The sequence below is a fragment of the Larimichthys crocea genome, chromosome XIII (assembly GCF_000972845.2).
Source record: "Larimichthys crocea isolate SSNF chromosome XIII, L_crocea_2.0, whole genome shotgun sequence".
NCBI classification, from domain to species: domain Eukaryota; kingdom Metazoa; phylum Chordata; class Actinopteri; family Sciaenidae; genus Larimichthys; species Larimichthys crocea.
This window is the reverse complement of record NC_040023.1, coordinates 33,918,991-33,932,533: the sequence shown is the minus strand read 5'-3', so window position 1 is coordinate 33,932,533 and position 13,543 is coordinate 33,918,991. Positions and strand designations below refer to the sequence as shown.

The 13,543-nt window shown below is 42.5% G+C and overlaps 1 protein-coding gene and 1 long non-coding RNA gene across 2 annotated transcripts; one reads left to right on the top strand and one right to left on the bottom strand.

The window, feature by feature from the left end:
* The first annotated feature begins 1,938 nt into the window (after positions 1–1,938).
* On the top strand, positions 1,939–3,368 carry LOC113747377 (transcription factor HES-2-like). The gene is made up of 3 exons (XM_027287071.1): positions 1,939–2,284; positions 2,404–2,490; positions 2,592–3,368. The coding sequence occupies exons 1-3, from the start codon at positions 2,240–2,242 to the stop codon at positions 3,105–3,107; spliced, it is 648 nt and encodes a 215-aa protein (XP_027142872.1). The 5' UTR covers positions 1,939–2,239; the 3' UTR covers positions 3,108–3,368.
* A 7,445-nt stretch (positions 3,369–10,813) lies between these two features.
* On the bottom strand, positions 10,814–12,141 carry LOC113747493 (uncharacterized). The gene is made up of 3 exons (XR_003463660.1): positions 12,024–12,141; positions 10,928–11,025; positions 10,814–10,842 (listed from the first exon to the last, which is right to left on the bottom strand). It is a non-coding gene; the product is annotated as an uncharacterized LOC113747493 (long non-coding RNA).
* Positions 12,142–13,543: the final 1,402 nt, after the last annotated feature.

The window sequence follows — 13,543 nt, the reverse complement described above, 5'->3', positions numbered from 1 at the left end:
TAATGTGCTTTTTTTTAATTATTTTAATAACAAAAACAATGTCAATTATTGAGCAGAAGGAAGGAATTATGGTAATAATTTTGTAAATATAGTAAACACAATAAATACTAGCAAAATACCTCAAAATTATGACAGATAAAGAAAATAACTAAATAAAAACAGATAAACATTAATTAACTCAGCATGAGTTCCATTGTTTCTTTTGTCATGATTTCCAATGACCAAAAATCTTTGCCTCTTTGGTTAAACTTTAAAATAATCACTTATTATTAATATTTGGTATGAATTATAGAAATATTTCCTACAAAATTCAGTCTGACATATTTGGTATGTTTGGAAACTTTGCAGATCTTTACTAGGATTTAAGTTAAAGATGTTTTCTGGTTAATATTTTAGTATACTGACTGACTGGTGTTATGTATGCAGAACTTTTGAACGTGGATTTGAATCATTCTGCTATGACAACCAACAACTTCTAGAAACAACTCTTGGTTGAAAGAGAAAGTTATCCCATCACAGGAACGTCATCAGTCTCTCACTGTTATACTGCAAAGCTGTCTGAAAGTTGGAGAACGAATAATGATGATGGCACTCCTGTGATGACATTATTATCACTTTCGAGGACAAGGCAAATGGCCACGTGTGCAAAATAATATAAATAAGTGGCGTTACGTCAGTTTGGTGTCTGACACATCAGCACGCAGACAAATGTTGAATGAGTGTGACAGTGGGAGAATGTCCTCCAGCTCTTTCTCATCATGGGAACGTGGAGCAGGAGGCTTCATCCTCACTTTATTACCTGTTAAAACCGATACTTCATTTATAACGTGTGCTTGGAGCAGAGGTGGCTCTCGGGTTCCCAGGCGCACACGTGGAGCTCAAAACAATCGTTACAGACTGCGACAAGAATCAAAAAATGTTTTATTGTTATGTTTCAGTACTGTAAGTAAACAGTCATTGGAAAAGCCGCGCGTAAAAAGATAGACTTTACGCGTAAAGGTGTGCCTTGGGAACTACAGTATGATTTGACAAAATCACCAGTAAGAGAGAGTTTATGGTAGATGATCCGAGAACAAATGACACAACGACTTGGTTCAGATTTGTTTACTGAGAATGAAACACGTCCACGTCCAAGTTTGGCAACGTTTCCAAATCTGGGAGTAGCTCCTTCAACTCTGTCTCATGGGAAAATTGCGCAGGGAGCTCCGTTCACACTTTATTACCTGTTAGAATCGATACATCATTAAAGAGTGTTTGGAGGAGAAGTGGCTTTCAGGTTCCCACGCGTCGCTTCTTTCAGTGTCCTCATGAAATGTGCCGCCATTTGGTTTGAATCTCATTATTTCACAGGTATTTGTGATTTTACGCGCGACACATAGATGCTGTTTTCAGCAGACTGCAGATTGTTTGTAGATGAAGAAACGAAATATGAATAAAATAAAATGGATTCAACTTTAAAACTGAAGTTCTTGACTTCGTTTTGTTTTACAAACACTTTGCAGAGCTGTGCGTAAAGGAGTGGATTTTACGCACGCGTAACAGCTTCCCTTGTTGCAGGTTCAGTCATCAGTGATGCTCTTTAAGAAGTTTTCAGCGTCATCAGATCTTCTCGCTCCACGCTCCGTTTCTCCTGAGGACATGTCTCGTCTTACCGTCCATAATAATGTGTGAGAAGTCACCCACAGTCATTTGTCTGAGCTTCACGCTGTTTCGGCGGATGTCTGTTGCTTTCCCTCACATATGTAAATGAGCCACACGAGCTGTCGACACCTTTTACAGGCGCGTGCAGCTCACACCAGTCTGGGCAGCTGCACGTGCCCGCAGATGAATGAAGGGTGTGTATGGCTGCGTTCATCTTGTTGTCAAAGTGTGTCCACACAGATCATTAAGAAAAAAGTATAAAATAAATCAAAGATCTGTTTTTTCATTTCTAACTTGATTTGAATGTTTGAACAATATTTTCCACTGATGTGACTCTAAACTTTGAAACTGGAGGAAAAAGAGTCACAACAAAGTCTGCTTCACTTGTAACTGTGAATATTTTACAGACATTAACGACTTACATAAAACTGAGTTTAGTTTCATCATGGAGTGAAGTCACGTCTGTGGTGGGTGGAGCCTAAAGTTACGCCCACCTCCGGCTTAAAGGCCCTCACTGAAGGCTGAGAGGTCACATTCAGCTTCGACTGAAAGTCCGACAGAGCTGCAGTTACCGCCGGACTGTTGTTGGAATACAATCATGAAACTGATTCAGGATTCAGAGGACGCAAAGGCCCAAAGAAAGGTAAGAACACTTTGACCATGTCTGCTTTCTGTGGAACATTACAGATTGTTTTGTAGCCCATCACTCCGGATGTCAAACATTTCATTCATTAATCTGATCTTCTTGTTTCTGTCTCGCAGAGTCTCAAACCTCAGGTGGAGAGACGTCGAAGAGAGAGAATGAACCGCAGCCTGGAGAGCCTGAAGACTCTTTTGCTACAGCAACAGGTAAAGACCACATAGCTCAGGTGGTCCGTTCATCCTTCAAGATTAAAGGCCTTTTAGAGGAGGCTGAGAAACTGTTTACTGACTCTTTGTTTGTGTCTTAGGAAGCGACTCAGCGCAGACTGGAGAAAGCTGAGATACTCGAGCACACAGTCCTCTTCCTGCAGAACACTGCGACGGGAGACACGACGAGAACTGAAGGTGGTGGTGGATGCCAGAGACAGTCCTTCCAAGACGGTTTCTCCACCTGTCTGAAGAGAGCTTCTCAGTTCCTGGGACCTGAAGGGAAAGGCCTGTGGCTCGGAGCAGCACTGGATGCATCTTTCGCTACTCGCTTTTCCCGTTCAGACTCTGACTCTGCAGGAGTCCAAAGAAGAACTGAAGCTCAGTCCTCCTCCAACTCTCTGCTTTTCAGGAACTCCTCCAGGTCCATTCTTCGGTCGTTGATGCACAGGTCCGGTCACAAAGCGTGCACGCCTGCCCTCAGTGCGAACCGTGGAGTCTCACTTCGCTCTCCCACAACTCCCCAGCAGCCCCACAAAGCGGCGAGTCGAGCGAGCAAACAGAGCCCGTCCCAGAGCCAGCCGCTCAGCCAGTCACTGTGGAGGCCGTGGCCCTGAGCTCCACGCAGTGACTCCACAAACTGAACTTTTAATGACTCTGACATGCTGACCAAGATTCACACAGCAGCACGTGTTGTTCTTTTGACTTTCTGCAAAAGTCTGATACATTTGTAAATGTATACTGTAAATTTATTATGGTCACACCAAGTGCTGCTCCAGCCTTTACAGGCCAACTCCTGTCCACTGTGTCATCGATGATGTATTTTTGCACCTTAATTTATTTTATTTGTCATTTGTAAATAAACAAAAGGAAAAATCACTAAACAATGCAGATGTGTCCATTTACTGTTTGCTGGCACGTGTCTCGGGGAGCAGAGGTGTGGACTTGTGCTGCCACACACGTGACAATGAAAGGCACCACGCGGAGACGTTTCACACAGTGGAACAAGTTTAATCCTCACATCAGAAAACTATAACACACATCCAGGCAAAACGACCAAGACAATCCAGAACATACTGACGTTTAGACCTAATTAGCTGATCTGATATTACAATTATTGTCGAATTGGCAAAATTCAGCTTTAATATTAATAAAAATATATTAATATTTAGGAATTCTAGTTTAATTGTGAACTCACTAAAGTTAAAAAAAAAGTATATCCGTGCGTAAAATGTCTCATTCCGTGCGTAATTTTCATATTTTCTACTTTGACGTCGATAAACGGATGATAAAATGTTTTTGCTCGGTGAAAAATAAATTAATTCAGCAAAAGTAATTAATTTATTGTTGGTTCAAAACATGAGATATTTTTGCCCTACGTAAAACATTTTATGCTGCACCCGTAGTGAAACTGTATTAATTGTATTTTCCATGAACATTCTTCAGCCTTTAACGATTCGCTTCTCAATCGTGGCAAATCTCCCCTCTCTCCAATCAGTGTAGCTTTTTTAAATTACACTCGCCATATTTCCCAGAAAAGAGACGTTGGAAGGTTCCAGCGTCTTTCTTTCTCGTGGAAAGGGAAACGACGCTGCATTTACAGCTTAACTAGCTGTTAAAAAAGTGATACATTATTAGAAGGATGGCACAGAGAGGAGAACAACTTTCCCGCGTTCCCACGCGCATTCGCCAGCGTTTGAGATGCAAATGAGTTACAGGCTGAAGGAAAGTGCCATGAAAAAATACAATCTGACCAGTTGAAGCCCCCGCGCACCAGAAATACCATACTATAATATTATTTTATGGAAATTGTTTTTGCTTAATTAAATATATACAATATTCACTATAATATTTTCAACAAGCAACTTTTCACCACTTAATGTCGAATTGAAAGCAGGAAAAGACGACATTACGCATGGGAATGAGACATTTTACGCACGGATTTAAGTCCTTTAAACTTTATTTAGTTAATGTTGGATTATCAGCCTTTGGTAATGCGTCTTTATATATGAAGCTGAAATAGTTGTAATATCAGAGGCAATTAAGTCTGAAGAACTGTTCCATGATATGAGCAACTCTTTAAACTAATGCAATTAAATAATCGGATAGCGTCGGGTGTGAAAATCTGTTTTTCCCGCACGCGTTTAGCATGAAAATGAAAACGTAACTTTGGTCTTAACGAGTTTGCGCAAATATATAACTTTTTAATTAGCAAAACCTTCGTCACTTGATGTCGACGTCAAATCAGGAAGATATGAGATTACGCACGGAAATGGCACCTTTTACGCACACAATCAACTCTATTTCTGATCGACAGTAGTAGTCGTATCAAGACCAGCGAATTAGGTCTAAATGTCAGTAGGTTCTGGATTGTCTTGGTCGTTCTGCCTGGATGTGTGTTATAGTTTTCTGATGTGAGGATAAACTTGTTCCACTGTGTGGAAACGTCCCGCGTGGTGCCTTTCATTGTCACGTGTGTGGCAGCACAAGTCCACACCTCTGCCCCCGAGACACGGCCAGCAAACAGTAAATGGACACATCTGCATTTTGAGTGATTTTTCCTTTTGTTTATTTACAAATGACAAATAAAATAATTAAGGTGCAAAAATACATCATCGATGACACAGTAACAGGAGTTGGCCTGTAAAGGCTGGAGCAGCACTTGGTGTGACCATAATAAATTTACAGTATACATTTACAAATGTATCAGACTTTGCAGAAAGTCAAAAGAACAACACGTGCTGCTGGTGAATCTTGGTCAGCATGTCAGAGTCATTAAAAGTTCAGTTTGTGGAGTCACTGCGTGGAGCTCAGGGCCACGGCCTCCACAGTGACTGGCTGAGCGGCTGGCTCTGGGACGGGCTCTGTTTGCTCGCTCGACTCGCCGCTTGTGGGGCTGCTGGGAGTTTTGGGAGAGCGAATGTGAGACTCCACGGTTCGCACTGAGGGCAGGCGTGCACATTTGTGACCGGACCTGTGCATCAACGACCGAAGAATGGACCTGGAGGAGTTCCTGAAAAGCAGAGAGTTGGAGGAGGACTGAGCTTCAGTTCTTCTTTGGACTCCTGCGAGTCAGAGTCTGAACGGGAAAAGCGAGCAGCGAAAGATGCATCCAGCGCTGCTCCGAGCCACAGGCCTTTCCCTCTCAGGTCCCAGGAACTGAGAAGCTCTCTTCAGACAGGGGGAGAAACCGTCTTGGAAGGACTGTCTCTGGCATCACACCACCTTCAGTTCTCGTCGTGTCCTCCCGTCGCAGTGTTCTGAGGAAGAGGACTGTGTGCTCGAGTATCTCAGCTTCTTCCAGTCTGCGCTGAGTCGCTTCCTAAGACACAAACAAAGAGTCAGTAAACAGTTTCTCAGCCTCCTCTAAAAGGCCTTTAATCTGAAGGATGGACGGACCACCTGAGCTATGTGGTCTTATACTGTTGCGGTAGCAAAAGAGTCTTCAGGCTCTCCAGCTGCGGGTTCATTCTCTCTCTTCGACGTCTCTCCACCTGAGGTTTGGACTCTGCGAGACAGAACAAGAAGATCAGATTAAGAATGAAATGTTTGACACCGGAGTGATGCGCTACAAAAACATCTGTAATGTTCCACAGAAAGCAGACATGGTAAAGTGTTCTTACCTTTCTTGGGCCTTTGCGTCCCAATCCTGAATCAGTTTCATGATTGTATTCCAACAACAGTCCGGCGGTAACTGCAGCTCTGTCGGACTTTCAGTCGAAGCTGAATGTGACCTCTCAGCCTCAGTGAGGGCCTTTAAGCCGGAGGTGGGCGTAACTTTAGGCTCCACCACCCACAGACGGCGACTTCACTCCATGTGAAACTAAACTCATGTTATGTAAGTCGTTAATGTCTGTAAAATATTCACAGTTACAAGTGAAGCAGACTTGTGTTGTGACTCTTTTTCCTCCAGTTTCAAAGTTTAGAGTCACATCAGTGAAAATATGTGTTCAAACATTCAAATCAAGTTAGAATGAAAAAAACAGATCTTTGATTTATTTTATACTTTTCTTACTGATCTGTGTGGACACACTTGACAACAAGATGAACGCAGCCATACACACCCTTCATTCATCTGCGGGCACGTGCAGCTGCCCAGCTGGTGTGAGCTGCACGCGCCTGTAAAAGGTGTGGACAGCGTGTGGCCATTTACATATGTGAGGGAAAGCAACAGACATCCGCCGAAACAGCGTGAAGCTCAGACAAATGACTGTGGGTGACTTACTCACACATTATTATGGACGGTAAGACGAGACATGTCCTCAGGAGAAACGGAGCGTGGAGCGAGAAGATCTGATGACGCTGAAAACTTCTTAAAAGAGCATCACTGATGACTGAATCGGCAACAAGGGAAGCTGTTACGCGTGCGTAAAATCCACTCCTTTACGCACAGCTCTGCAAAGTGTTTTGTAAAACAAAAGAAGTCAAGAACTCAGTTCAAGTTGAATCATTTTATTTTATTCATATTCGTCTTCATCTACAAACATCTGCAGTCTGCTGAAACAGCACTATGTGTCGCGCGTAAAATCACAAATACCTGGGAAATAATGAGATTCAAACCAAATGGCGGCACATTTCATGAGGACACTGAAAGAAGCGACGCGTGGGAACCTGAAAGCCACTCTCCTCCAAACACTCTTTAATGAGTGTATCGATTCTAACAGGTAATAAAGTGTGAACGGAGCCCCTGCGCAATTTTCCCATGAGACAGAGTTGAAGGAGCTACTCCCAGATGGAAACGTTGCCAAACTGGACGTGGAGAGTGTTTCATACTCTGGTAAACAAATCTGAACCCAAGTCGTTGTGTCATTGTTCTCGGATCATCTACCATAAACTCCTCTCTTACTGGTGATTTTGTCAAATCACTGAGTTCCCAAGGGACACCTTTACGCGTAAAGTCTACCTTTTACGCGCGGCTTTTCCAATGACTCTGTTTACTTATAGTACTGAAACATAACAATAAAACATTTTTTTCTTGTCGCAGTCTGTAACGATATTTTGAGCCCACGTGTGCGTGTGGGAACCCGAGACCCACCTCCTCCAAGCACACGTTATAAATGAAGTATCGGTTTTAACAGGTAATAAAGTGAGGATGAAGCCTCCTGCTCCACGTTCCCATGATGAGAAAGAGCTGGAGGACATTCTCCCACTGTCACACTCATTCAACATTTGTCTGCGTGCGGATGTGTCAGACACAAAACTGACGTAAGGCCACTTATTTATATTATTTTGCACACGTGGCCATTTGCCTTGTCCCGAAAGTGATAATAATGTCATCACAGGAGTGCCATCATCATTATTCTTTCTCCAACTTTCAGACAGCTTTGCAGTAAAACAGTGAGAGACTGATGACAGTCCTGTGATGGGATAACTTTCTGTTTCAAACCAAGAGTTGTTGCTAGAAGTTGTGGTTGTCACAAGCAGAACAATTCAAATCCACAAAAGTTCTGCATACATAACACCAGTCAGTCAGTATACTAAAATATTAACCAGAAAACATCTTTAACTTAAATCCTAGTAAAGATCTGCAAAGTTCCAAACATACCAAATATGTCAGACTGAATTTGTAGGAAATATCTATAATTCATATCAAATATTAATAATAATAAATAATAAGTGATTATTTTAAAGTTTAAACCAAAGATTTTTGGTCATTGGAAATCATGAAAAAAGAAACAAATGGAACTCATGCTGAGTTAATTAATGTTTATTCTGTTTTTATTGTTTATTTTCTTTATCTGTCATAATTTTGAGGTATTTTGCTAGTATTTACTGTGTTTACTATATTTAGAAAATATTCAATAATTCCTCCTTCCTTGCTCAATAACTGACATTGTTTTGTTATTAAAATAATAAAAAAAGCACATTATTGCATGAAAAGTCACTTTATTGCATGCATCACAGGACTCTGACATCTTTGTGCAACCGTGCACATCTGTCTCCTGGTTTGTTATTACAGTTTTTGACAACAGGATCCACAGATGTTGCAGTTTCAGGGTGACTTGCATTCATCTCAGACATGTTGTATATTACCTATCTGACTGCGTGTGTGTGTTGTAACAGAAAATGTACAAGGATCCCGCTCCCTAGTAAAATAATAAATAATAATAATTAGGCAAAGCTGAGTGAAAACTGGGGAGCTGATTTGGAAAGGAACATCTCCGAGTGCTGCTGTGTATTAATGTGACAGGAATGTAACAAATAAGAGAAAAATCTGTCAGGAGACACCCAACAGATGCATATTTGACCTATAATTAAGGTCCCAAAATGACAGAAAATCAAGGTTGCTCCGTTTTGGGCTTAAAAACAAAACAAACCTCATGCCACTAACTAATTCATCACCTCTCTGTCGGTATAGCTTCATTGCGACTCTTCTTATAGGCTGAACTGAAAGGCTCTCTGTTCTCACAAGGCTGTTGTGTGGAGTCAGCAGTCGTGTTGTTCGACCTCTCACCTTTGGATTTCTGCTCTGGATTTGTTGAACTCATCACTTGTGTTTCTGCTCTACTGGGATTGTCACCGATTACCACTGGCTGGCGTCATTTGGACGACAACATCGTGGGAGGTGAAACAACAACTCTTTCTATGGGCTCATTGGCTGTTCTGTCTGTCACGATAACATAGTTGGGCTCTGGCTGGTGGCCACTGGAGCGACGCTGCAGTGCATGCTGGGTGCAGGAAAAGGAGCGTTGCCTAGGCGCAGGCTGTGGTGACAGGAAGTGAGGTGTCGCAGCTCTGGGGGCTTCCTGGTGCCTGTCACGATCCTCATCCTCTGAGGTCACCTCCTGTAAGGTGCTGATGGCCGAGCGCGAGCGGCCCATGATTCTTGGAGGGACCAGCGCTGTCGCTGATTGGTTGAGTGTGGGTCGCCAGTTCTGTGGGGAGGGGTACTGGTTCGGTACGTCTGTTCATCGACCAATCACTGGCAAGACAAGAAAGTCAAGTGATAGAGGTTAGAGGTTGATGTTTGGAAAGCCAACACTTAAATCCTCAGAGGCGCTTTCAGGACAGTGACTGCATCATCGCCAAGCGGCAAACTATCACTGTGGACTGAAGCCAATGCAGAAAAAAACAAAAACTGCAGTTCCAAACGTCCATTTGAGGCGGGCTCCAGAAGTGAGTCAGTCTCCATAAGTCCCCATGTTCAAATGTCCAACTCACAGCAGAAATAAACATGTTTACAGCCTGGTACAAAAAACAGTTTTGGTCTCTGTAGAATTCCCCGTTCATGACAACTGTACATGAGGGTGAATTTATACAACCACCTGTTCACATTATATTAAGGCTTAAAGTTATGCAGGGTTATCAGGTGGCTGTTGACTGACAGGCTTGTTGAGACACCACACCACACTTTGAGCTTCACAGCAGTATTTATGAACCTATGGGTAAACATCACGGATACAATGTCCATGTTTTATAGCCTATGATTTAGCATAAATACTTTCACTTAAATTGTGCTTTGTGATGGGCTTCACATCGAAAGATTTAAAGTTCCTGAAGGTTGAAGTCTACACTCCCTGGATTTTGTGTTTTTTTGTTGATGTTTTGCACTGAACACAGTATACGTAGTGTTTTTTCCCCTAAATATAAACTTCACAATGAATTATTAACTGTGAGAATACTGCTTTACTGAAAGCATAGATAAGAATTGTTCACCATGATGCTGTTAACAGTAAGTCACACACTAGCAGTCACCCCTTAGGCGATGTTTTAGCCAATCGGCTCACTATCTTTTGATCCACTCCACTCAGTGTGTTAATTGTGAAACTGTTGATCAATAAACTGTCAGAAAATACTGAAAGATGTCTTCACTACTTACTAAAACAGAAGATGGCGATTTCTTGTGACACCCGTAGATATTCAATTTATTATCATTATATTATTCTTTTAACAAAAAAAAAACAAGAAAGAAAGCAACTAATACATCCTCACAATGGACAAGCTGGAACTGGAGGAAGTTTGAATTATGGAGCCTGTTGAGGCAAATATCGTTTCTATGTGTGCATTATATTCCTGAAGCCTTACTTTTGTGGAGGCGGGGTCATTTCTCTATGCGCTATGATCCCAGAGAAGGAGGCGCTTCTTCCTGGCATGCCGTTGAATCCGACCCATGGCGAGTACATCAGAGAGCGCTCCTCCCACAGCATGTCGTTGTTCGGGTCGACAGGAACGGGCTCTCTGAATCTGGTGAGCCAAGAGGAGTTCCAGGACCTGGTGATGTATGCCTCTCTGGCACGTCTATGGACGGCGTCCTCTTCGATCGTGCAGCTCAAGGTTGGCACCATGGAGGAGGGAGGCCCTGGCCGTATCATAGACCCATGAGGGGGCGGCAAGGAAGAGCGGCGTCTCGCCCTACCAGAGAAATAAAATAGTTTATTCTTGTGTTTCCATGTATGAGTTATAACCAAAAGAACAATAACTCAGAGACAGAACTTACTTTGTTGTCTTGCAGGTCCACAGCAGCCCCATAGCGAATGAGGGTCCTTGTTAGGGAGAGGTGGTTTACTGAGCATGCCCAGTGCAGGGCTGATCTCCCTGAGAGAGACAGTGTGAGTGGAGGGGGAGGAGGTGAGGGAAGAAGGGAGGGAGTAAGTCAGCCAATGAACAACCATACACAACAGAGTCGAGCCAGATGGTGAAGAGATGGATGATGGAGGGATGGGGAGCGGAGAGAATTGCTTCAGCCGAAGTGAGGAAGAGATGGCCGAGACAGAAAGGCAGAAAAAGAGACGGCAAGAGCAAGGAACAAAAGTTATGTGTCCATCACTCGAGTTTGAGCACTAGGGCCATAACTTTGTTCTGAGTCAGAGGGAGCAGGGGATCTGAAGGAGGAGGAGGAGGTGAAGCCATGGAGGATGAGGAACAGTGTAAGGAGGGGGGACACAGAAGGAGGACGTGAGAGAGACGGGGTAAGTACACCAGTTTACTCAGCCCCTCAGTGTACAGGTGTCAGAAAATAATGCTTGCTCTGGCTCTCTACATGTTATGTAAGATGAACTGGAGCCAAAGATGGCAAAGACTTTTTTTCAAAGTTCATGATCACACAAGTTGAACCTTACTAACTTTGTCTCCGAAGCTGTATCCCATGATTTAGTACAGATGTTATAAACTTTAATATTTTGATTGGTGACCAAGTAACTGAAAAACAAATCACATTCCCACCAGCCCCAGCTGCACAATGTGAGCGTGCTAAACTAGATGGTGAACATGGTCCAACAGGTAAACATCAGCTTCCAAGTCACAAGGTGGAAGAATACTGATGTTTATTTCAGAGTCGCTTTGCTTCTGACAGATATGACATATGATATGTGAATCTGAGTCGAAAGATCGACAGTGATTATGGAATCCAAACATATTTTTTTTTGTTTGTCATCTGAGTTACAAAGCAGTTAAAATCGCCATTTTTAAATGCTGCTTCTGTCCTCAGTGCTATTCAACACAGACATAATGAACGGCATTTGCATATAATTCCCTCATGAAACAAACACCAAGAATTAGATGCAAATACTATTGGACTGAGGTTTAGGGGTTACCAGTATGGTCAGTGTTGTTGACCGGGCACTCCTGCTCGCAGCAGCTCCAAGACCACTCTGTCCAGTCCGCTTCGCACCGCTCGGATCAGAACAACAGACCCGTCCGGGCCACACCACTCGGCCGACGTCACACAACCAAGCCATGATGAATATAAAGACAGACATCACATATAGATACATGTTTACAGGGTGGTCTATAGTTATAATCTAAATCAAAACAAACAACAAACAAAATATTAAATAATATCCAAGTCGCAGATAACACTGGCTCCTCACAACAGGGATAAAATAAAACTGAATTGAGTGAACTGGACCTGCTGAGGAGGACTGAGCAGAGGAGGAGGCATGGCGTTTCTCTCCCCACCCTAGGTGGAGCTGCAGGAGAACAAGAACAGTGTGTGAGAATAGCTTCTCTCCATGAACTCCTCAGTTATCTCCTGTACATTTATGAATAAATGAACGAGTGACTTACGTTGAATAGGTCTGCGGGGCTGTGATGGTCCGCCCCGGTAGTGTTTCTGCTCCTGGGTCTGTGGTCACAGATGGAGGCGCCTCTTGTCGGCCTGGAGCATCTCGCACTGATGTCTTCCATTGAACTCTGGTGAAGTCTGTGTCACTTCCTATGTCCTGATCTCTTTTGAGAGGTCTGGAAAACCAAAAGCACAGTTTTGATATGGTGATTAAGAAACTGCAGCAGGTTCTTTTCTTCTTATTTTGATTTACGAGTCACCGGAGGTCCTGCAACACAAAATACAAACCCATGCATGTTCACATTTTTGGAGGTTTTTGAGGAAATTAACATGACAGGGATTCGAGATTATTGTTTCACAGCCCAGAGTGAGCTGTTTCAGGGTGTGACACATAAAGTATGACAGTATTTACAACTAAACCAGGAACATGCAATAACATAATATGCATTCTTACTACTTGACCACCAGGATATTTCTCTACTCATTGTGGATTCATCTTTTTTACATTAAACATTATGCTTAATACAATGTTACGAATCAAATCTTTAAATTGCTCATTAGTCTATATAAATAATACAGCATCAAATCACAATCCAATTACATCTGAGATGTGAGAACCAGAAAACGTCTGACATTTTTTTCTGATAAATGACTTTAATGATTAACTGATGACAAATTGTTGCCAGTTGATCGACTAATCGATTAATTAATCGTTTCAGTGCCAATGTTCATCATGATTTGCAAACAACATTAAATCATGGGTCATGAACTGATCGGAAAAGTTTATTAGTTTGCATCCTCCCCGTTAGTAACTACTGTTTGTGTGTTTATTGTTGTGAATATTAAATACATACTGTATGTGAGTGTCTAAAAATAACTATAGGAAAATGTTTTATCCAACTGATAGACAGTAAAATGTGACGTTCAGCTCTTTCAATAACTACCCAGGATGAACTCTCACTTGTTTTAGAAACAACCATTTTTGTCCACATGACTCATCGGTCCGGCAGACAAAACATCCTCTCATGCTTCAAAGCAGCTGCTCCCTAC

What these genes read in the sequence shown, in the direction of transcription:
- LOC113747377 (XM_027287071.1), top strand. Translation starts at nt 2,240, where the DNA reads ATGAAACTGATTCAGGATTCAGAGGACGCAAAGGCCCAAAGAAAG. An exon ending in ACGCAAAGGCCCAAAGAAAG is followed by an intron (nt 2,285 to 2,403) that starts GTAAGAACACTT and finishes TCTGTCTCGCAG; the next exon opens with AGTCTCAAACCTCAGGTGGA. An exon ending in CTCTTTTGCTACAGCAACAG is followed by an intron (nt 2,491 to 2,591) that starts GTAAAGACCACA and finishes TTTGTGTCTTAG; the next exon opens with GAAGCGACTCAGCGCAGACT.